General features: G+C 48.8%; 1 protein-coding gene across 5 annotated transcripts in view; it reads left to right on the top strand.

The window, feature by feature from the left end:
- The window catches only part of EIF2B3 (eukaryotic translation initiation factor 2B subunit gamma), an 89,050-nt gene that overhangs the window by 58,030 nt on the left and 7,751 nt on the right, over positions 1–23,269 (top strand). For 4 of the 5 annotated variants that reach the window (XM_063939438.1, XM_063939439.1, XM_063939440.1 and 1 more), the window contains exon 6: positions 17,843–17,932. The exons of the other annotated variant lie outside the window; for it this stretch is intronic. In XM_063939438.1, the coding sequence (XP_063795508.1) occupies positions 17,843–17,932 (90 nt within the window). The remainder of the gene's footprint in view (positions 1–17,842; positions 17,933–23,269) is intronic. 5 annotated transcript variants of the gene reach the window in all.

Here is a 23,269-nt window from a genome sequence, read left to right on the forward strand (position 1 = left end):
CGGCACAGACCTCCGTGCAGGCGCAGCGGCTCTCCCCACGCAGGCGCCCGCACGGTCGGCACAGACCTCCGTGCAGGCGCCGCGGCTCTCCCCGCTCAGGTACCCGCCCGTTAGGCCACAGCCTCCGGCCAGGCACCTCGGAACAGCAGCGCTACCTGGGTAGCTGACACGCTATATATAGGAGCCCACCGCTGGGACACACGAGGCACATAGCGCTCTATGATACCCGCTGGGGGCCCACACGCTGCGCTGCCGCTGTAATAAGATAAACAGCCATTACAGGGGGGACATATCAGTGAAATACTGCAGCAGCAGAGGGATTATTACAGTATAATCAGTGAATGCAGCACTGTGATTATATGTATAAGTAGAGCAGGGCAGCCATTTTTAACAGCTTCCTGTGTCTTCCTCTGTGATTCCAGAACGTTCCTGTCCTACATCTCTTCTCCACCGGAGGCGCAGGGGTGTTCGTGGGAATTTGGGATCAAATTTCATAGTACTGGCCACGTGTATTGCACTGGGCCAGATATATATATACAGAGCCACCTTATTGCTATTTTACTGAGCCGTGCAGGTGTCTGTGTTTTGTGTATTGTATTGTCTGTCGCCATAATGAGTAAGACACCAGCAAAAACTAAAAAGCATATTTGCAAAGTATGTGGCAGTGTGTTACCGGATGGATCTACCACATGTAACGTATGTTTTGTGGATTCCGTTCAGAATACCATTTCTGCTCCGGTTTTGCAACCAATTTCATCACCGGACCCTCCGTGGGGTATGTTAGTAAATGTACTGGAGAAATTTCAGACAGAAATGACCGCTGCTCGTCTGGAGCGAGAAACGCTAAGAGCTGAGTCTAGGGTGAGACCGCCAGAACTACCGGAGGCGTCTCAGCCTTGCGTAGGGTCCAAATCCATTTTGGGCAAACGGGATAATTTTCATATGTCTTATGATTTTCCAGTGTCTGCTATGTTGCAGTCTGACGATTCCATCCCAGACCTCACGGAACACGATGAGGGGGAGGAGGGCGAAGTGGAGTCAGACGGCGAGGATGTTAACAGTTCCGGCATTGATGATCTCATCAGAGCGGTACGGCAGTCGCTAAGGTTTCCTGAAGCTGAGCAGCCTCTCACCAATGATCAGGTCATATTTACTAAACGACGGAAGACGCCAGTAAGTTTTCCTGTGTCGGATTCTCTAAATCAGATGTTAGTAGAATCCAGACAGAATCCAGATAAACGGTTTTCTATACCTCGCAGATTTAAGTCTAGTTATCCGTTTCCAGAATCGGTAACGGGTACATGGGAGAATCCACCAATAGTTGATTCTTCAGTGTCAAAGCTTACCAAGAAATTAACCATACCAGTGCCATCAGCTACTACGCTTAAAGATCCGTCAGATCGTAAGATAGAAACTATGCTTAAATCCATGTATGTAGCAGCAGGTGTGATGCTAAGACCTGGATTGGTTGGCATTTGGGTCACTAAGGCGCTCATAATATGGCTTACAGAACTCAAATCGGCTTTACATGACGAAAACCTGATAATTCAGGTGAATCAAATGATTGAGGCTGTAGAGTATCTCTGTACAGCGTCTACTGACGTCTGTCAGCTCACTTCTCGTATTTCATCTTCGCTAGTTACGGCACGAAGAGCACTCTACCTGCGTACTTATCAAGCGGAGGCAGAGGTCAAACGAAGTATAGAGGCGTTGCCTTACGATGGCAAGAAGTTGTTTGGTCCAGAATTGGACGCATGGATTAAGGAGGCTACGGGAGGTAAGTCTGTGTTCTTACCATTGCCTCCACCTGCGCCAAGAAGAAGGTACGCTGGACCTTCGTTCAAATCCTTTAGACCTCAGCCCTTTCGAGGACGTGGCAGAGGATCCGCCACGCCAGCTAGACGTGGTCGAGGACGTGGTTTCCGTCAAACCAACACAACTCGCCAAGACGCTAAGGTTACCGACAAGCCAGTGGCATGACGGGTTACCAGCCCATCTCGGATCTCCAATTGTGGGAGCACGCCTTCACACGTTCCATGGGGCGTGGTTCCACACGTCCGCGGAGGGCTGGATTCGCAATTTAGTGTTAAAAGGTTACAAAATAGAGTTCGACTGTCTTCCGCCTCTGCGGTTTTTCAAGACAGGTTTGCCTCTGTCGGACGACAAGAGGACAGTTTTGCAAATTGCCATTCAGTCCTTACTGGATTCGGCAGTGTTGATTCCGGTCCCTGTACACCAACAGGGTCAGGGTTATTATTCAAGTCTATTTGTGGTCCCGAAGCCGGATGGCTCAGTCAGACCAATATTGAACTTAAAGGGCCTCAATCAGTACGTAACTTACTACAGATTCAAAATGGAGTCTCTACGGTCGGTGATTGCGGGGTTAGAGACCAAGGAATTTATGATTGCGCTAGACCTCAAGGATGCGTACTTACACATTCCAATTTGGCAGCCTCATCAGAAATTCTTACGATTTGCAATACGCCAGAACCATTACCAGTTTCAGGCTCTGCCGTTTGGCCTGTCATCAGCGCCTCGGGTATTCACCAAAGTAATGTCTGTGATGATAGCTCACCTCAGATCCCTGGGAGTGACGATAGTTCCGTATTTAGACGATCTGCTCATCAAAGCTCCGTCTCAACAGATACTTACCCAACATGCGCTGCTAACTTACAATGTATTGGTTCACCACGGTTGGATTGTCAATTTCAAGAAATCACATCTGATTCCGTCTCAACGCCTTCAGTTCCTAGGTATGATTCTCGATACGGTCAATCAAAGGATTTACCTACCACAACAGAAAGTACAAATGCTACGCCATCTAGTACAATTAGTACTCAAACCACGCACAGTGTCGGTACACTTGTGCATTCGCCTGTTAGGCACAATGGTGGCAGCTTTCGAGGCGCTTCAGTTCGGGAGATTTCACTCTCGTCCATTTCAGCTGAACGTGCTTGCCCAGTGGTCGGGCTCGCATCTGCAGATTCACCACAGAGTGAGGTTGTCACCAATAGCAAGAGTTTCTCTGCTATGGTGGCTCAAGGAACACAATTTAACCGCAGGAAGACGGTTCGGAGTTTGCAATTGGATAATTCTAACTACGGACGCCAGTCTCAGAGGTTGGGGAGCGGTAATTCAAAATTGTCAGCTCCAGGGTCTCTGGGCGGATCACGAAAAATTGCTGTCAATAAATGTTCTAGAACTCCGCGCGATTTTCAATGCGCTACGACAAGCGGTGCACATGGTTCGCTCTCAGCCTGTCCAAGTGCAGTCGGACAATGCGACAGCGGTCGCATACATCAACAAACAAGGAGGAACGAGAAGCCGCATGGCAATGCGGGAAGTAGCTCGAATCCTCAATTGGGCAGAATACCACCAGGTGATATTGTCGGCCGTGTTCATTCCGGGAGTGGACAACTGGGAAGCGGATTATCTCAGTCGTCGGGATCTTCACCCAGGCGAATGGTCATTAAATCCAGAAGTGTTTCACATGTTGGTTCAGCGATGGGGTTATCCTCAGGTGGACCTGATGGCATCTCGACACAATCATCAAACGCCCCAGTATGTGTCCAGAACAAGAGATCCAAAGGCAGTCGCGGTGGATGCTCTCACTGTCGCGTGGCCGTACAGTCTGGTGTATCTGTTTCCACCGTTTCCGCTGCTCCCTCTGGTGCTAAAACGGATCAAAAGAGAGTCGCTCACAGTCATACTAGTGGCGCCTCATTGGCCTCGGAGAGCTTGGTTCTCGGATCTTCGAGGATTACTCGCAGACGATCCGTGGCCGCTCCCGATACGTCCAGACCTGTTACAACAGGGTCCTTTTCTTTACCCCGATTTAGCGCGGCTGCGTTTGACGGGGTGGCTGTTGAGACCGCCCTCTTAAAAAGAGAGGGCATTCCAGATTCAGTTATACCAACCATGTTACGAGCTAGAAAGCCGGTTACGGCAGCTCATTATTACAGAATATGGCGAGCCTATATAGGTTGGTGTGAAGCTCGGAAATTTCCGACATCAGCTTTCAAGTTATGCCGCCTTTTGTTGTTTCTACAATCAGGCTTAGATGGAGGATTGCGTTTATCTACACTAAAGGTGCAGGTATCTGCTTTGTCAATTTACTTTCAAAGACGATTGGCTCTATTGCCGTCTATACGCACCTTTCTCCAAGGTGTAATCAGGGTACAGCCTCCTTTCATTCCACCTACAGCGCCATGGGACTTGAATCTGGTTTTGGAGTTCTTACAGTCTTCATATTTTGAACCCTTACAACAAGTGGATATAAAGTTTCTCACTTGGAAAACAATTTTTCTCTTAGCCTTAGCTTCGGCAAGGCGTGTTTCGGATTTGGGTGCCTTGTCATGCAAGCCACCGTATTTGGTGTTTCATGATGACAGAGCGGAACTTCGGACGAATCCCGCCTTCTTACCAAAGGTAGTGTCATCTTTTCACATCAATCAACCAATAGTAGTTCCTGTGTTGACAGCACATTCCGGAACTCTGGATGTGGTTCGCGCATTACGCGTTTATGTATCCCGAACGTCTTCAGTTCGTAAGACGGATACGTTATTTGTTCTCTATGATGCTGCCAAGATGGGTTGGCCAGCATCTAAACAAACTTTATCCAGATGGATAAAACTGACCATACGCCAGGCTTACCTTCATGCTAGGTTACAACCGCCTACGTCAGTAACCGCTCATTCCACACGTTCTGTGGGAACTTCATGGGCAGCTGGTCGTGGGGCTTCTGCGACGCAGCTTTGCCGGGCGGCTACATGGTCTTCAGTGCACACGTTTGTGCGCTTTTACAAGTTTGATACTTTTGCGGCATCAGCATCTAGCTTTGGCCGCCTAGTGTTACAAGTGCCAAACTGCTCTCCCGCCCACGGGGGAAGCTTTGGTACGTCCCAAGAGTACTCCAGTGACCCCTAGTGGATGAAAAAGAAAATAGGATTTTGGTACTTACCAGGTAAATCCTTTTCTTTGAATCCATAGGGGTCACTGGACGCCCACCCAGAGCAGTTTACTTACTTGGGGTTAGTTCTGAGGATCTTATGGTAACACATTTTCACCGACTGGTTCAAGTTACAAGTGCTGGTTAGGGTGTCAACTGTTAGTTGTCAGTAACGTTATGGGTTAACTTCGTTATTGTCAGTTATGTTATATGTAATACTCCATTATTAACCTCTCTTAATTCCTGTTCGGCTCAGTAAAAAACACTGAGTAAGTGCTCGGGGATATGGAGGGGTGGAGTGTTACTAAATTTAAATATTCAGTGCTGTGTTCCTACGGAAGCCCGTCCATATCCCAAGAGTACTCCAGTGACCCCTATGGATTCAAAGAAAAGGATTTACCTGGTAAGTACCAAAATCCTATTATTGTATTGTCTGTCGCCATAATGAGTAAGGCACCAGCAAAAACTAAAAAACATAATTGCAAAGTATGTGGCAGTGTGTTACCGGATGCATCTACCACATGTACAGTATGTTTTGTGGATTCCGTTCAGAATACCATTTCTGCGCCAGTTTTACAACCAATGTCCTCACCGGACCCTCCGTGGGGTATGTTAGTAAATGTACTGGATAGATTACAGACAGAAATGACCGCTGCTCGTCTGGAGCGAGAAACGATAAGATCTGAGTCTAGGGTGAGACCGCCAGAACTACCGGAGGCATCTCAGCCTTGCGTAAGGTCCAAATCCATTTTGGGCAAACGGGATAATTTTCATATGTCTTATGATTTTCCAGTGTCTGCTATGTTGCATTCTGACGATTCCATGCCAGACCTCACGGAACACGATGAGGGTGAGGAGGGCGAAGTGGAGTCAGATGGCGAGGATGTTAACAGTTCCGGCATTGATGATCTCATCAGAGCGGTACGTCAGTCTCTAAGGTTTCCTGAAGCTGAGCAGCCTCTCACCAATGATCAGGTCGTATTTACTAAACGACGGAAGACGCCAGTAAGTTTTCCTGTGTCGGATTCTCTAAATCAGATGTTAGTAGAAACACGACAGAATCCAGATAAACGGTTTTCTATACCTCGCAGATTTAAGTCTAGTTATCCGTTTCCAGACTCGGTAACGTGTACTTGGGAGAATCCACCAATAGTTGATTCTTCAGTGTCAAAGCTTACCAAGAAATTAACCATACCAGTGCCAGCAGCTACTACGCTTAAAGATCCTTCAGATCGCAAGATGGAAACTATGCTAAAATCCATGTATGTAGCAGCAGGTGTGATGCTAAGACCTGGATTGGTTGGCATTTGGGTAACTAAGGCGCTCATAATATGGCTTACAGAACTCAAATCTTCTCTACATGATGAAAACCTAATAATTCTTGTAAATCAAATGATTGAGGCTGTAGAGTATCTCTGTACAGCGTCTACTGACGTCTGTCAGCTCACTTCTCGTATTTCATCGTCGCTAGTTACGGCACGAAGAGCACTCTACCTGCGTACTTATCAGGCGGAGGCAGAGGTCAAACGAAGTATAGAGGCGTTGCCTTACGATGGCAAGAAGTTGTTTGGTCCAGAATTGGACGCATGGATTGCGGAGGCTACGGGAGGTAAGTCTGTTTTCTTACCATTGCCTCCATCGGCTCCAAGAAGAAGGTACGCTGGACCTTCGTTCAAATCCTTTAGACCTCAGCCCTTTCGAGGACGTGGCAGAGGAACAGCCACGTCTGCTAGACGTGGTCGAGGACGTGGTTTCCATCAAACCAACACAACTCGCCAAGACGCTAAGGTTACCGACAAGCCAGTGGCATGACGGGTTACCAGCCCATCTCGGTTCTCCAATTGTGGGAGCACGCCTTCAGACGTTCCATGTGGCGTGGTTCCACACATCCGCGGAGGGCTGGATCCGCAATTTAGTGTTAAAAGGTTACAAAATAGAGTTCGACTGTCTTCCGCCTCTGCGGTTTTTCAAGACAGGATTGCCTCTGTCGGACGACAAGAGGACGGTTTTGCAAATTGCCATTCAGTCCTTACTGGATTCGGCAGTGTTGATTCCGGTCCCTGTACACCAACAGGGTCAGGGTTATTATTCAAGTCTGTTTGTGGTCCCGAAGCCGGATGGCTCAGTCAGACCAATATTGAACTTAAAGGGGCTCAATCAGTACGTAACTTACTACAGATTCAAAATGGAGTCTCTACGTTCGGTGATTGCGGGGTTAGAGACCAAGGAATTTATGATTGCGCTAGACCTCAAGGATGCGTACTTACACATTCCAATTTGGCAGCCTCATCAGAAATTCTTGCGGTTTGCAATACGCCAGAACCATTACCAGTTTCAGGCTCTACCGTTTGGCCTGTCATCAGCGCCTCGGGTATTCACCAAAGTGATGTCTGTGATGATAGCTCACCTCAGATCCCTGGGAGTGACAATAGTTCCGTATTTAGACGATCTGCTCATCAAAGCTCCGTCTCAACAGATACTTACCCAACATGCGCTGCTAACATACAATGTACTGGTTCACCACGGTTGGATTGTAAATTTCAAGAAATCACATCTAATTCCGTCTCAACGCCTTCAGTTCCTAGGTATGATTCTCGATACGGTCAATCAAAGAATTTACCTACCACAACAGAAAGTACAAATGCTACGCCATCTAGTACAATTAGTGCTCAAGCCACGCACAGTGTCGGTACACTTGTGCATTCGCCTTTTAGGCACTATGGTGGCAGCTTTCGAGGCGCTTCAGTTCGGAAGATTTCACTCTCGTCCATTTCAGCTGAACGTGCTTGCCCAGTGGTCGGGCTCGCATCTGCAGATTCACCACAGGGTGAGGTTGTCGCCAATAGCAAGAGTATCTCTGCTCTGGTGGCTCAAGGAACACAATTTAACCGCAGGAAGACGGTTCGGAGTTTGGAATTGGATAATTCTAACTACGGACGCCAGTCTCAGAGGTTGGGGAGCGGTAATTCAAAATTGTCAGCTCCAGGGTCTCTGGGCGGATCACGAGAAATTGCTGTCTATAAATGTTCTAGAACTCCGCGCAATTTACAATGCGCTACGACAAGCAGTGCACAGGATTCGCTCTCAGCCTGTCCAAGTGCAGTCGGACAATGCGACGGCGGTCGCATACATCAACAAACAAGGAGGAACGAGAAGCCGCATGGCAATGCGGGAAGTAGCTCGAATCCTCAATTGGGCGGAATGCCACCAGGTGATATTGTCGGCCGTGTTCATTCCGGGAGTGGACAACTGGGAAGCCGATTATCTCAGTCGTCGGGATTTTCATCCAGGCGAATGGTCATTAAATCCAGAAGTGTTTCACATGTTGGTTCAGCGATGGGGTTATCCTCAGGTGGACCTGATGGCATCTCGACACAATCACCAAACGTTCCAGTATGTGTCCAGAACAAGAGATCCAAAGGCAGTGGCGGTGGATGCTCTCACTGTCGCGTGGCCGTACAGTCTTGTGTATCTGTTTCCACCGTTTCCGCTGCTCCCTCTGGTGCTAAAACGGATCAAAAGAGAGTCGGTCACAGTCATACTAGTGGCGCCTCATTGGCCTCGGAGAGCTTGGTTCTCGGATCTCCGAGGATTACTCGCAGACGATCCTTGGCCGCTCCCGATACGTCCAGACCTGTTACAACAGGGTCCGTTTCTTTACCCCGATTTAGCGCGGCTGCGTTTGACGGGGTGGCTGTTGAGACCGCCCTCTTAAGAAGAGAGGGCATTCCAGATTCAGTTATACCAACCATGTTACGAGCTAGGAAGCCGGTTACGGCAGCTCATTATTACAGAATATGGCGTGCCTATATAGGTTGGTGTGAAGCTCGGAAATTTCCGACATCAGCTTTCAAGGTAGGCCGCCTGTTGTTGTTTCTACAAACAGGGTTAGATGGAGGATTGCGTTTATCTACACTAAAGGTGCAGGTATCTGCTTTGTCAATTTACTTTCAAAGACGATTGGCTCTATTGCCGTCTATACGCACTTTTCTCCAAGGTGTACTCGGGGTACAGCCTCCATTCATTCCACCTACAGCGCCATGGGACTTGAATCTGGTTTTGGAGTTCTTACAGTCTTCATATTTTGAACCCTTACAACAAGTGGATATAAAGTTTCTCACTTGGAAAACAATTTTTCTTCTAGCTTTAGCTTCGGCAAGGCGTGTTTCGGATTTGGGTGCCTTGTCATGCAAGCCACCGTATTTGGTGTTTCATGATGACAGAGCGGAACTTCGGACGAATCCCGCCTTCTTACCAAAGGTAGTGTCATCTTTTCACATCAATCAACCAATAGTAGTTCCTGTGTTGACAGCACATTCTGGAACTCTGGATGTGGTACGCGCATTACGCGTTTATGTATCCCGAACGTCTTCAGTTCGTAAGACGGATACGTTATTTGTTCTCTATGATGCTGCCAAGATAGGTTGGCCAGCATCTAAACAAACTTTATCCAGATGGATAAAACTGACCATACGTCAGGCTTACCTTCATGCTAGGTTACAACCGCCTACGTCAGTAACTGCTCATTCCACACGTTCTGTGGGAACTTCATGGGCAGCTGGTCGTGGGGCTTCTGCGACGCAGCTTTGCCGGGCGGCTACATGGTCTTCAGTGCACACGTTTGTGCGCTTTTACAAGTTTGATACTTTTGCGGCATCAGCATCTAGCTTTGGCCGCCTAGTGTTACAAGTGCCAAACAGCTCTCCCGCCCACGGGGGAAGCTTTGGTACGTCCCAAGAGTACTCCAGTGACCCCTAGTGGATGATAAAGAAAATAGGATTTTGGTACTTACCAGGTAAATCCTTTTCTTTGAATCCATAGGGGGCACTGGACGCCCACCCAGAGCAGTTTTACCTACTTGTGGTTAGTTCTGAGGATCTTATGGTAACACAGTTTTACCTACTTGTGGTTAGTTCTGAGGATCTTATGGTAACACACTTTCACCGACTGGTTCAAATTATAAGTGCTGGTTAGGGTGTCAACTGTTTAGTTGTCAGTAACGTTATGTGTTAACTTCGTTATTGTCAGTTATGTTATATGTAATACTCCATTGTCAACATCTCTATAGTTCCTGTTCGGCTCAGTAAAAAACACTGAGAAGTGCTCGGGGATATGGAGGGGTGGAGTGTTTCTAAATTTAAATATTCAGTGCTGTTCCTACGGAAGCCCGTCCATATCCCAAGAGTACTCCAGTGCACCCTATGGATTCAAAGAAAAGGATTTACCTGGTAAGTACCAAAATCCTATTTTCTCTAACGTCCTAGTGGATGCTGGGGACTCTGAAAGGACCATGGGGATTATACCAAAGCTCCCAAACGGGCGGGAGAGTGCGGATGACTCTGCAGCACCGAATGAGAGAACTCCAGGTCCTCCTCAGCCAGGGTATCAAATTTGTAGAATTTAGCAAACGTTTTTGCCCCTGACCAAGTAGCTGCTCGGCAAAGTTGTAAAGCCGAGACCCCTCGGGCAGCCGCCCAAGATGAGCCCACTTTCCGTGTGGAATGGGCTTTTACAGATTTTGGCTGTGGCAGGCCTGCCACAGAATGTGCAAGCTGAATTGTACTACAAATCCAACGAGCAATCGTCTGCTTAGAAGCAGGAGCACCCAGCTTGTTGGGTGCATACAGGATAAACAGCGAATCAGATTTTCTGACTCCAGCCGTCCTGGAAACATATATTTTCAGGGCCCTGACTACGTCCAGCAACTTGGAATCCTCCAAGTCCCTAGTAGCCGCAGGCACCACAATAGGCTGGTTTAAGTGAAAAGCTGAAACCACCTTAGGGAGAAATTGAGGACGAGTCCTCAATTCTGCCCTGTCCGTATGAAAAATTAGGTAAGGGCTTTTATAGGATAAAGCCGCCAATTCTGAGACACGCCTGGCTGAAGCCAGGGCTAACAGCATTACCACTTTCCATGTGAGATATTTTAAGTCCACAGTGGTGAGTGGTTCAAACCAATGTGATTTTAGGAATCCCAAAACTACATTGAGATCCCAAGGTGCCACTGGAGGCACAAAAGGAGGCTGTATATGCAGTACTCCCTTGACAAACGTCTGAACTTCAGGAACAGAAGCCAGTTCTTTTTGGAAGAATATTGACAGGGCCGAAATTTGAACCTTAATGGACCCTAATTTGAGGCCCATAGACAGTCCTGTTTGCAGGAAATGCAGGAAACGACCCAGTTGAAATTCCTCTGTAGGGGCCTTCCTGGCCTCGCACCACGCAACATATTTACGCCAAATACGGTGATAATGTTGTACGGTTACATCCTTCCTGGCTTTGATCAGGGTAGGGATGACTTCATCCGGAATGCCTTTTTCCTTCAGGATCCGGCGTTCAACCGCCATGCCGTCAAACGCAGCCGCGGTAAGTCTTGGAACAGACATGGTCCCTGCTGGAGCAGGTCCTTTCTTAGAGGTAGAGGCCACGGGTCTTCCGTGAGCATCTCTTGAATTTCCGGGTACCAAGTCCTTCTTGGCCAATCCGGAGCCACGAGTATAGTCTTTACTCCTCTCCTTCTTATGATTCTCAGTACTTTTGGTATGAGAGGAAGAGGAGGGAACACATACACTGACTGGTACACCCACGGTGTTACCAGAGCGTCCACAGCTATTGCCTGAGGGTCCCTTGACCTGGCGCAATATCTGTCCAGTTTTTTGTTGAGGCGGGACGCCATCATGTCCACCTTTGGTTTTTCCCAACGGTTCACAATCATGTGGAAGACTTCTGGGTGAAGTCCCCACTCCCCCGGGTGAAGATCGTGTCTGCTGAGGAAGTCTGCTTCCCAGTTGTCCACTCCCGGAATGAACACTGCTGACAGTGCTATCACATGATTCTCCGCCCAGCGAAGAATCCTTGCCACTTCCATCATTGCCCTCCTGCTTCTTGTGCCGCCCTGTCTGTTTACGTGGGTGACTGCCGTGATGTTGTCCGACTGGATCAACACCGGCTGACCCTGAAGCAGAGGTCTTGCCTGACTTAGGGCATTGTAAATGGCCCTTAGTTCCAGGATATTTATGTGAAGTGACGTTTCCATGCTTGACCACAAGCCCTGGAAATTTCTTCCCTGTGTGACTGCTCCCCAGCCTCTCAGGCTGGCATCCGTGGTCACCAGGACCCAATCCTGAATGCCGAATCTGCGGCCCTCTAGGAGATGAGCACTCTGTAACCACCACAGGAGAGACACCCTTGTCCTTGGAGACAGGGTTATCCGCTGATGCATTTGAAGATGCGATCCGGACCATTTGTCCAGCAGATCCCACTGAAAAGTTCTTGCGTGGAATCTGCCGAATGGAATCGCTTCGTAAGAAGACACCATCTTTCCCAGGACCCTTGTGCATTGATGTACTGACACTTGGCCTGGTCTTAGGAGGTTCCTGACTAGGTCGGATAACTCCTTGGCTTTCTCCTCCGGGAGAAACACCTTTTTCTGTACTGTGTCCAGAATCATCCCTAGGAACAGCAGACGTGTCGTCGGAATCAGCTGCGATTTTGGAATATTTAGAATCCATCCGTGCTGTCGTAGTACTACTTGAGATAGTGCTACTCCGACCTCTAACTGTTCTCTGGACCTTGCCCTTATCAGGAGATCGTCCAAGTAAGGGATAATTAAGACGCCTTTTCTTCGAAGAAGAATCATCATTTCGGCCATTACCTTGGTAAAGACCCGGGGTGCCGTGGACAATCCAAACGGCAGCGTCTGAAACTGATAGTGACAGTTCTGTACCACAAACCTGAGGTACCCTTGGTGAGAAGGGCAAATTGGGACATGGAGGTAAGCATCCTTGATGTCCAGAGACACCATATAGTCCCCTTTTTCCAGGTTCGCTATCACTGCTCTGAGTGACTCCATCTTGAACTTGAACCTTTTTATGTAAGTGTTCAAGGATTTCAGATTTAAAATGGGTCTCACCGAGCCGTCCGGCTTCGGTACCACAAACAGCGTGGAATAATACCCCTTTCCCTGTTGTAGGAGGGGTACCTTGATTATCACCTGCTGGGAATACAGCTTGTGAATGGCTTCCAATACCGCCTCCCTGTCGGGGGGAGACGTTGGTAAAGCAGACTTCAGGAACCGGCGAGGGGGAGACGTCTCAAATTCCAATTTGTACCCCTGAGATACTACCTGCAGGATCCAGGGGTCCACTTGCGAGTGAGCCCACTGCGCGCTGAAATTCTTGAGACGGGCCCCCACCGTGCCTGAGTCCGCTTGCAAGGCCCCAGCGTCATGCTGAGGACTTGGCAGAAGCGGGGGAGGGCTTCTGTTCGTGGGAAGAGGCTGTCTGCTGCAGTCTTTTTCCCCTTCCTCTGCCCCGGGGCAGATATGAGTGGCCTTTTGCCCGCTTGCCCTTATGGGGACGAAAGGACTGAGCCTGAAAAGACGGTATCTTTTTCTGCTGCGAGGTGACTTGGGGTAAAAAGGTGGATTTTCCAGCCGTTGCCGTGGCCACCAGGTCCGATAGACCGACCCCAAATAACTCCTCCCCTTTATACGGCAATACTTCCATATGCCGTTTGGAATCCGCATCCCCTGACCACTGTCGCGTCCATAATCCTCTTCTGGCAGAAATGGACATCGCACTTACTCTTGATGCCAGAGTGCAAATATCCCTCTGTGCATCTCGCATATATAGAAATGCATCCTTTAAATGCTCTATAGTCAATAATATATTGTCCCTGTCCAGGGTATCAATATTTTCAGTCAGGGAATCCGACCAAGCCACCCCAGCACTGCACATCCAGGCTGAGGCGATTGCTGGTCGCAGTATAATACCAGTATGTGTGTATATACTTTTAAGGATATTTTCCAGCTTCCTATTAGCTGGTTCCTTGAGGGCGGCCGTATCAGGGGACGGTAACGCCACTTGTTTTGATAAGCGTGTGAGCGCCTTATCTACGCTAGGGGGTGTTTCCCAACGCGCCCTAACCTCTGGCGGGAAAGGGTATAATGCCAATAACTTTTTAGAAATTAGCAGTTTTTTATCGGGGGAAACCCACGCTTCATCACACACCTCATTTAATTCATCTGATTCGGGAAAAACTACGGGTAGTTTTTTCACACCCCACATAATACCCTTTTTTGTGGTACTTGTAGTATCAGAAATGTTCAAAACCTCCTTCATTGCCGTGATCATGTAACGTGTGGCCCTACTGGAAAATACGTTTGTTTCCTCACCGTCGACACTGGAGTCAGTGTCCGTGTCTGTGTCTGTATCGACCTGAGGTAACGGGCGCTTTAGAGCCCCTGACGGTGTTTGAGACGCCTGTACAGGTATTAACTGATTTGCCGGCTGTCTCATGTCGTCAACAGTCTTTTGTAAAGTGCTGACACTATCACGTAATTCTTTCCATAAGACCATCCAGTCAGGTGTCGACTCCCTAGGGGGTGACATCACTAACACAGGCAATTGCTCCGCCTCCACACCATTTTCCTCCTCATACATGTCGACACAACGTACCGACACACAGCACACACACAGGGAATGCTCTGATAGAGGACAGGACCCCACTAGCCCTTCGGGGAGACAGAGGGAGAGTTTGCCAGCACACACCAGAGCGCTATATATATACAGGGATAACCTTATATAAGTGTTTTTCCCTAATATAGCTGCTGTATATATTTATATGCCAATTTAGTGCCCCCCCTCTCTTGTTTTACCCTGTTTCTGTAGTGCAGGACTGTAGGGGAGAGTCAGGGAGCCTTCCTCCAACGGAGCTGTGAGGAAAAAATGGCGCCAGTGTGCTGAGGAGATAGGCTCCGCCCCTTTTTTGGCGGCCTTTCTCCCGCTTTTTTATGTAAAAATAGGCAGGGGTTAAATACATCCATATAGCCCAGGAGCTATATGTGATGTATTTTTTGCCAAAAAAGGTGTTTTTATTGCGTCTCAGGGCGCCCCCCCCCAGCGCCCTGCACCCTCAGTGACCGGAGTGTGAAGTGTGCTGAGAGCAATGGCGCACAGCTGCAGTGCTGTGCGCTACCTTATTGAAGACAGGACGTCTTCTGCCGCCGATTTTCCGGACCTCTTCCGTCTTCTGGCTCTGTAAGGGGGACGGCGGCGCGGCTCTGGGACCCATCCATGGCTGGGCCTGTGATCGTCCCTCTGGAGCTAATGTCCAGTAGCCTAAGAAGCCCAATCCACTCTGCACGCAGGTGAGTTCGCTTCTTCTCCCCTTAGTCCCTCGGTGCAGTGAGCCTGTTGCCAGCAGGTCTCACTGAAAATAAAAAACCTACTTTAAACTTTTACACTAAGCAGCTCAGGAGAGCCCCTTAGCCTGCACCCGTCTCGTTCGGGCACAAAAATCTAACTGAGGCTTGGAGGAGGGTCATGGGGGGAGGAGCCAGTGCACACCAGGTAGTCCTAAAGCTTTTTACTTTTGTGCCCAGTCTCCTGCGGAGCCGCTATTCCCCATGGTCCTTTCAGAGTCCCCAGCATCCACTAGGACGTTAGAGAAATGATCGCAGATGCCGAGTAAGTCTGGAGCTACTCAGAAACTGCTACGAGGTGTGTAATCGCAATATTGCTAATACATCGTTCGCAATTTTAAGATGCTAAGATTCACTCCCAGTAGGCGGCGGCTTAGCATGAGCAAATCTGCTAAAATCCGCTTGCGAGCGAACAACTCGGAATGACCCCCCATGTGCACTGCAGGTGTGGCAGATATAACATGTGCAGAGAGAGTTAGATTTGGGTGGGTTATATTGTTTCTGTGCAGGGTAAATACTGGCTGCTTTATTTTTACACTGCAATTTAGATTTCAGTTTGAATACACCCCACCCAAATCTAACTCTGTCTGCACATGTTATATCTGTACCCCCTGCAGTGCACATGGTTTTGCCCAACTGCTAACAAATTTGCTGCTGCGATCAACTCAGAATTAGGCCCATTATTACGGCTCTCAGTCACCTAGATGATTTGTATTATAGTACTGGGACTGGGGTCTCGTTCCTTCTGATATATGGTCACAGAACTCATCCTGACTTTTATTATATTGATTAGAATTCCTGTGATACAGTTAGATATTTTATACGTTGCCCAATGTTTATTATCTAAGCAAATACTACGTTCTAATGTTACCTGACACTATGGTTCTGTATTTATTCAGTTTTTGAAAGTTATTATGTTGACAATTACAGCCATATCCTCATACACCTAGCCCCAATACACCATGCAGCGCGGTGCTCCTGCCGTGAGTGAGCTGTGCTGAGCATTGCAGCTTTTTCTTTCAATTTGCATCTTATTTGCACCACAGACGCTGCAGAACACCCCTCAGTCTGTATCAGTGATGCCAGGCTGTAGCAGGAAATCGTTTAAAATAATATTCTGTGTGACAGATGCAGCACAACTGAACTTGGCATGAAAGGAAGCCGCGGCCGCTGCATCGTAGCCTATTCGTATACAGATTCAGGTGTACAAGGTTCACATATAAAATTAGTGCAGCGGTTTTGTTTCATAGGAGACTCGTTTTTCAGTGGGAAAGATGCTTGGTGCAAGCTGAGTCGCACGGGACCTGGTGTGTGGGGGAGAAGGGTCGTTTGGTGCAATTGCACCAATAGTGTATGAGGACACATCTGTAGTTGAAAGAGAAAATATAACACCAGAAACCACAAAATGTAGCAAAATTGCTGGTGCAGTAATGCGCACGATTTTGTATGAGCGCTCCCCTATGTCTGGGCAAATTGACTTTAGGGCCAAGATGGCTGCTTCTGTAGGATTCCCCATGTTTCTTCCATCAGATGGGGGCGTATAATTCACAGTATGGATTAGGTGCCAGCGTTGAGAGCCAGATAAGAAAGCAAGGTTTCAGCTTGCACGACAGGCCTTTATAAATGCATGGGATGGATAGGATGTACTTATGGGGGTAGTGTGGAAAATCACATTTCTAAGTGGAATTCCAGTGATCTAAAATAATCTGCACACTCGCCAAATGTAGCCAGTAGGTTCCCATGTCCCCACACTCTCCTCACGTTTCGCATGTTTCCAGGCATTACCCCAAAAGCCAGGACAGCTATCATGGGGCTATTCCCAAGGGCTGGAAAGTAGACCTGTACCTTGAAATGCTCTAACAAAGGGGGTCATTCCGACCCGTTCGCACGCAGCGGTTCTTCGCTGCGGTGCGAACAGGTCGGGACTGCGGCTGCACGGCGCCCCGCAATGCACACGAGCGTTGTCGCTGGGCAGTGACGCCGCCAGCGCTGAAAGTGATCGCAGTGGTGATCGCTAGAAGATTGACGGCGGGGAGGCGTTCCGGGGCTGATACCGTTTTCCAGGCGTGGTGAGGTGAACGCAGGCGTTTGGAATGCGGATGTCTGACGTCAATCCCTGGAGTTTTGTCGCTGGATCCGTCGCACAGGGTAAGTAGGTCTGACCCTGGTCTTGTTTTGCAGGAAACTTTTTTAGCATAGTAGGGATGCACAAGCGATCGCAGCCCTGCTATGCTAAAATACACTCCCCCATAGGCGGCGTCAAGTTGATTGCACGAGCGGCAAAAAGTTGCTACGTGTGATCAACTCGGAATGACCATCAAAGTAAGCTGGCGCACTTGGGTAACTGATGAAGCAGCACGGGTCTGCGCTCTTTCTCACCTGTTAACCATTATAAATCCTGAAAGCTATACGCTACAGTATACTATAATAGCTTACAGGTGAAGCTCCTGTGCTTTTCTTAATTCTCCCATTAGTAAGTGAATCCTCTGATCTGTCTTCAAAACCCACGGAACGGGGCTAGCACCCTAATGTACGCTGTTTGTAGTTATTGTGGTGACCAGTGCCCTCATTAATGAATGATGTTATTGAGTAATTGCAGTTGTCTTGCTGGTTAGAGCCCTTGTCCATGTGTCTGTACAATGCGTGAACCGTTCTTAGCTACAGCTGCTGTTCTCTGTTTCACCTCACAGATACCCCCGGATTCGCATCAAGATGGGAATGGTGGACGCGCACCTGTACTGCCTGCGCAAATACGTGCTGGATTTCTTAGCTGTCAATGAGTATGTTTATTCCTGGTCCTTATGTGATGATGAGACAATGGGTGCCGCTGGTAACGGGACACAAGACCGTCCGTCCCATGGTGCTCCGATTGTAATTTGCTTATTTTGTGGAGAGTTTAGGAAATCCTTTTGCCAGCCGCCCTGTACTCTGTTCTTTTATAAACAGTGCTATAGGGGGCACAATTCAGTTATGTGGGCAAATCGCTAAGGATCACATGGTACCCGGCGCAATAGGGGCAGCTATTCTCTGAGCATAACTAATAGTCACAAGAATCCATCTTCTTGACTCACTGGGAAGTAACGTGTCTGATGGGGATGCGTTTAGCATGGCGATGGTCATGTGACCAACGCCGGAATCCCGACACCACTCGGGAGACCGGCGCCGGAACACAGCCAACATTCCGAGGGCAAGTATTGGGATTCTACTTAGGGTTAGGGATTGGGTAGAGGGCTGGGGTTAGGCACTATTTGGGGGTTAAGATTAAGGCACTAAGGGGGGGGGGGGTGTTAGGTACACCCCCACACCTACTCATTAATGCAATTATCTAATATACCAGTTATGAGGCAACAACTGAATGCACCTGCTAGGTGGAAAACATGAACAGTTTGGAGTCTGGGCCACCGAATTTGAGAACCACTATACTTAACGCATTAAAGCATGCTACATGATCGAGAGGTTCAGTTGTTGCTCACACCAAACGCCAGAATGGGGAAGAAATGTGATCTAAGGGTGTTATGCGGTTCTGTGGGTTGTGCCACGGCTGTGCCCTTGTCGGCACTTCCGTAACTGGCCAAACAACGCTAGGTTTTCCCTCGCACCCTACAGCAATGTTTACTAAGGTAATACCAGTTTGATTTTGCCTTGCTAAACATTGCCGCTTTCTCTAACGTCCTAAGTGGATGCTGGGGACTCCGTAAGGACCATGGGGAATAGCGGCTCTGCAGGAGACTGGGCACATCTAAAGAAAGCTTTAGGACTATCTGGTGTGCACTGGCTCCTCCCCCCATGACCCTCCTCCAAGCCTCAGTTAGATCTCTGTGCCCGAACGAGAAGGGTGCACACTAGGGGCTCTCCTGAGCTTCTTAGTGAAAGTTTTAGATTAGGTTTTTTATTTTCAGTGAGACCTGCTGGCAACAGGCTCACTGCATCGAGGGACTAAGGGGAGAAGAAGCGAACTCACCTGCGTGCAGAGTGGATTGGGCTTCTTAGGCTACTGGACATTAGCTCCAGAGGGACGATCACAGGCCCAGCTTGGATGGGTCCCAGAGCCGCGCCGCCGGCCCCCTTACAGAGCCAGAAGGCAGAAGAGGTCCGGAAAATCGGCGGCAGAAGACGTCCTGTCTTCAACAAGGTAGCGCACAGCACTGCAGCTGTGCGCCATTGCTCTCAGCACACTTCACACTTCGGTCACTGAGGGTGCAGGGCGCTGGGGGGGGGGGGCGCCCTGAGACGCAATAAAAACACCTTGGATGGCAAAAAAAATGCATCACATATAGCTCCTGGGCTATATGGATGCATTTAACCCCTGCCAGAATCCATAAAAAAGCAGGAGAAAAGTCAGCGAAAAAGGGGCGGAGCCTATCTCCTCAGCACACTGGCGCCATTTTCCCTCACAGCTCCGTTGGAGGGAAGCTCCCTGTCTCTCCCCTGCAGTCACTACACTACAGAAAGGGTTAAAAAAAGAGAGGGGGGCACTAATTAGGCGTAGTATTAACTATACAGCAGCTATAAGGGGAAAAACACTTATATAAGGTTATCCCTGTATATATATAGCGCTCTGGTGTGTGCTGGCAAACTCTCCCTCTGTCTCCCCAAAGGGCTAGTGGGGTCCTGTCCTCTATCAGAGCATTCCCTGTGTGTGTGCTGTATGTCGGTACTTTTGTGTCGACATGTATGAGGAGAAAAATGATGTGGAGACGGAGCAGATTGCCTGTAATAGTGATGTCACCCCCTAGGGGGTCGACACCTGAGTGGATGAACTGTTGGAAGGAATTACGTGACAGTGTCAGCTCTGTATAAAAGACAGTGGTTGACATGAGACAGCCGGCTACTCAGCTTGTGCCTGTCCAGACGTCTCATAGGCCGTCAGGGGCTCTAAAGCGCCCGTTACCTCAGATGGCAGATATAGACGCCGACACGGATACTGACTCCAGTGTCGACGGTGAAGAGACGAATGTGACTTCCAGTAGGGCCACACGTTACATGATTGAGGCAATGAAAAATGTTTTACACATTTCTGATAATACGAGTACCACCAAAAAAGGGGTATTATGTTCGGTGAGGAAAAACTACCTGTAGTTTTCCTGAATCTGAGAAATTAAATGAGGTGTGTGATGATGCGTGGGTTTCCCCCGATAACAACGGATAATTTCTAAAATGTTATTGGCATTATATCCTTTCCCGCCAGAGGTTAGGGTGCGTTGGGAAACACCCCCTAGGGGGGATAAAGCGCTCACACGCTTGTAAGGGCTCTACCTTCGCCTGAGATGGCCGCCCTTAAGGATCCTGCTGATAGAAAGCAGGAGGGTATCCTAAAAGGTATTTACACACATACTGGTGTTATACTGCGACCAGCAATCGCCTCAGCCTGGATGTGCAGTGCTGGGTTGGCGTGGTCGGATTCCCTGACTGAAAATATTGATACCCTAGATAGGGACAGTATATTTTTGCCTATAGAGCATTTAAAAGATGCATTTTTATATATGCGTGATGCACAGCGGAATATTTGCCGACTGGCATCAAGTCTAAGCGCGTTGTCCATTTCTACCAGTAGAGGGTTATGGACACGTCAGTGGTCAGGTGATGCGTATTCCAAACGGCATTTGGAAGTATTGCTTTATTAAGGGAGGAGTTATTTGGGGTCGGTCTTTCAGACCTGGTGGCCACGGCAACAGCTGGGAATTCCACGTTTGTACCCCAGGTCGCCTCTCAACATGAGAAGACGCCGTATTATCAGGCGCAGTCTTTTCGTGGACAAGCGGGCAAAAGGTTGCTCATTTCTGCCCCGTGACAGAGGGAGAGGAAAAAGGCTGCAGAAATCAGCCAGTTCCCAGGAACAGAAACCCTCTCCCGCCTCTGCCAAGCCCTCAGTATACGCTGGGGCTTTACAAGCAGAATCAGGCACGGTGGGGGGCCCATCTCAATGAATTTCAGCGCGCAGTGGGCTCACTCGCAAGTAGACCCCTGGATCCTTCAGGTGATATCTCAGGGGTACAAATTAGAATTTGAGACGTCTCCCCCTCGCCGTTTCCTAAAGTCGGCTTTACCGATGTCTCCTTCTGACAGGCAGACAGTTTTGGAAGCCATTCACAAGCTGTATTCCCAGCAGGTGATAATCAAGATACCCCTCCTGCAACAGGGAACGGGGTATTATTCCACACTGTTGTGGTACCGAAGCCGGACGGCTCGGTGAGACCGATTCTAAATCTAAAATCTTTGAACACTTACATACAGAGGTTCAAATTCAAGATTGAGTCACTCAGAGCAGTGATTGCGAACCTGGAAGAAGGGGACTACATGATGTCTCGGGACATCAAGGATGCTTACCTTCATGTCAAAATTTACCCTTCTCACCAAGGGTACCTCAGGTTTATGGTACAGAACTGTCACTATCAGTTCAGACGCTGCCGTATGGATGGTACACGGCACCCCGGGTCTTTACCAAGGTAATGGCCGAAATGATGATATTCCTTCGAAGGAAGTGAATTTTAGTTATCCCTTCCTTGGACAATTCCCTGATAAGGGTAAGATCCAGGGAACAGTTGGAGGTCGGTGTAGCACTATCTCAGGTAGTGTTGGGGCAGCACGATTGGATTCTCAATATTCCAAAATCGCACCTGGTTCCGACGACGTGTCTTCTGTTCCTAGGGATGAACCTGGACACAGTCCAGAAAAAGGTGTTTCTCCCGGAGGAGAAAGCCAGGGAGTTATCCGAGCTAGTCAGGAACCTCCTAAAACCGAGCCAAGTCTCAGTGCATCAATGCACAAGGGTTCTGGGTAAAATGGTGGCTTCCTACGAAGCAATCCCATTCGGCAGATTCCACGCAAGAACTTTCCAGTGGGACCTGCTGGACAAATGGTCCGGATCGCATCTTCAGATGCATCAGCGGATAACCCTGTCACCAAGGACAAGGGTGTCCCTCCTGTGGTGGTTGCAGAGTGCTCATCTTCTAGAGGGCCGCAGATTAGGCATTCAGGACTGGGTCCTGGTGACCACGGATGCCAGCCTGCGAGGCTGGGGAGCAGTCACACAGGGAAGGAATATCCAGGGCTTATGGTCAAGCCTGGAGACATCACTTCACATAAATATCCTGAAGCTAAGGGACATTTACAATGCTCTAAGCTTAGCAAGACCTCTGCTTCAAGGTCAGCCGGTGTTGATCCAGTCGGACAACATCACGGCAGTCACCCACGTAAACAGACAGGGTGGCACAAGAAGCAGGAGGGCAATGGCAGAAGCTGCAAGGATTCTTCGCTGGGCGGAAAATTTTGTGATAGCACTGTCAGCAGTATTCATTCCGGGAGTGGACAACTGGGAAGCAGACTTCCTCAGCACGACCTCCACCCGGGAGAGTGGGGACTTCACCCAGAAGTCTTCCACATGATTAAAAACTCGACAGGTATTGCGCCAGGTCCAGGGACCCTCAGGCAATAAGCTGTAGACGCTCTGGTAACACCGTGGGTGTACCAGTCAGGGTATGTGTTCCCTCCTCTGCCTCTCATACCCAAGGTACTGAGATTGATAAGATGGAGAGGAGTAAGCACTATATTCGTGGTTCCGGATTGGCCAAGAAGGACTTGGTAACCGGAACTTCAAGAGATGCTCACGGAGGATCCGTGGCCTCTACCTCTAAGAAGGGACCTGCTCCAGCAAGGACCCGGTCTGTTCCAAGACTTACCGCGGCTGCGTTTGACGGCATGGCGGTTGAACGCCGGATCCTGAAGGAAAAAAGGCATTCCGGATAAAGTCATCCCTATCCTGATCAAAGCCAGGAAGGATGTAACCGCAAAAACATTATCACCGCAATTGGCGAAAATATGTTGCGTGGTGCGAGGCCAGTAAGGCCCGACGGAGGAAATTCAACTGGGTTGATTCCTACATTTCCTGCAAACAGGAGTGTCTATGGGCCTGAAATTGGGGTCCATTAAGGTTCAAATTTCGGCCCTGTCAATTTTCTTCCAAAAAGAACTAGCTTCAGTCCCTGAAGTTCAGACGTTTGTAAAAGGGGTACTGCATATACAGCCTCCTTTTGTGCCTCCAGTGGCACTTGGGATCTCAATGTAGTTTTGGGTTCCAAAAGTCACATTGGTTTGAACCACTTAAATCTGTGGAGTTA

This window comes from Pseudophryne corroboree, chromosome 9 (assembly GCF_028390025.1).
Source record: "Pseudophryne corroboree isolate aPseCor3 chromosome 9, aPseCor3.hap2, whole genome shotgun sequence".
NCBI lineage: Eukaryota > Metazoa > Chordata > Amphibia > Anura > Myobatrachidae > Pseudophryne > Pseudophryne corroboree.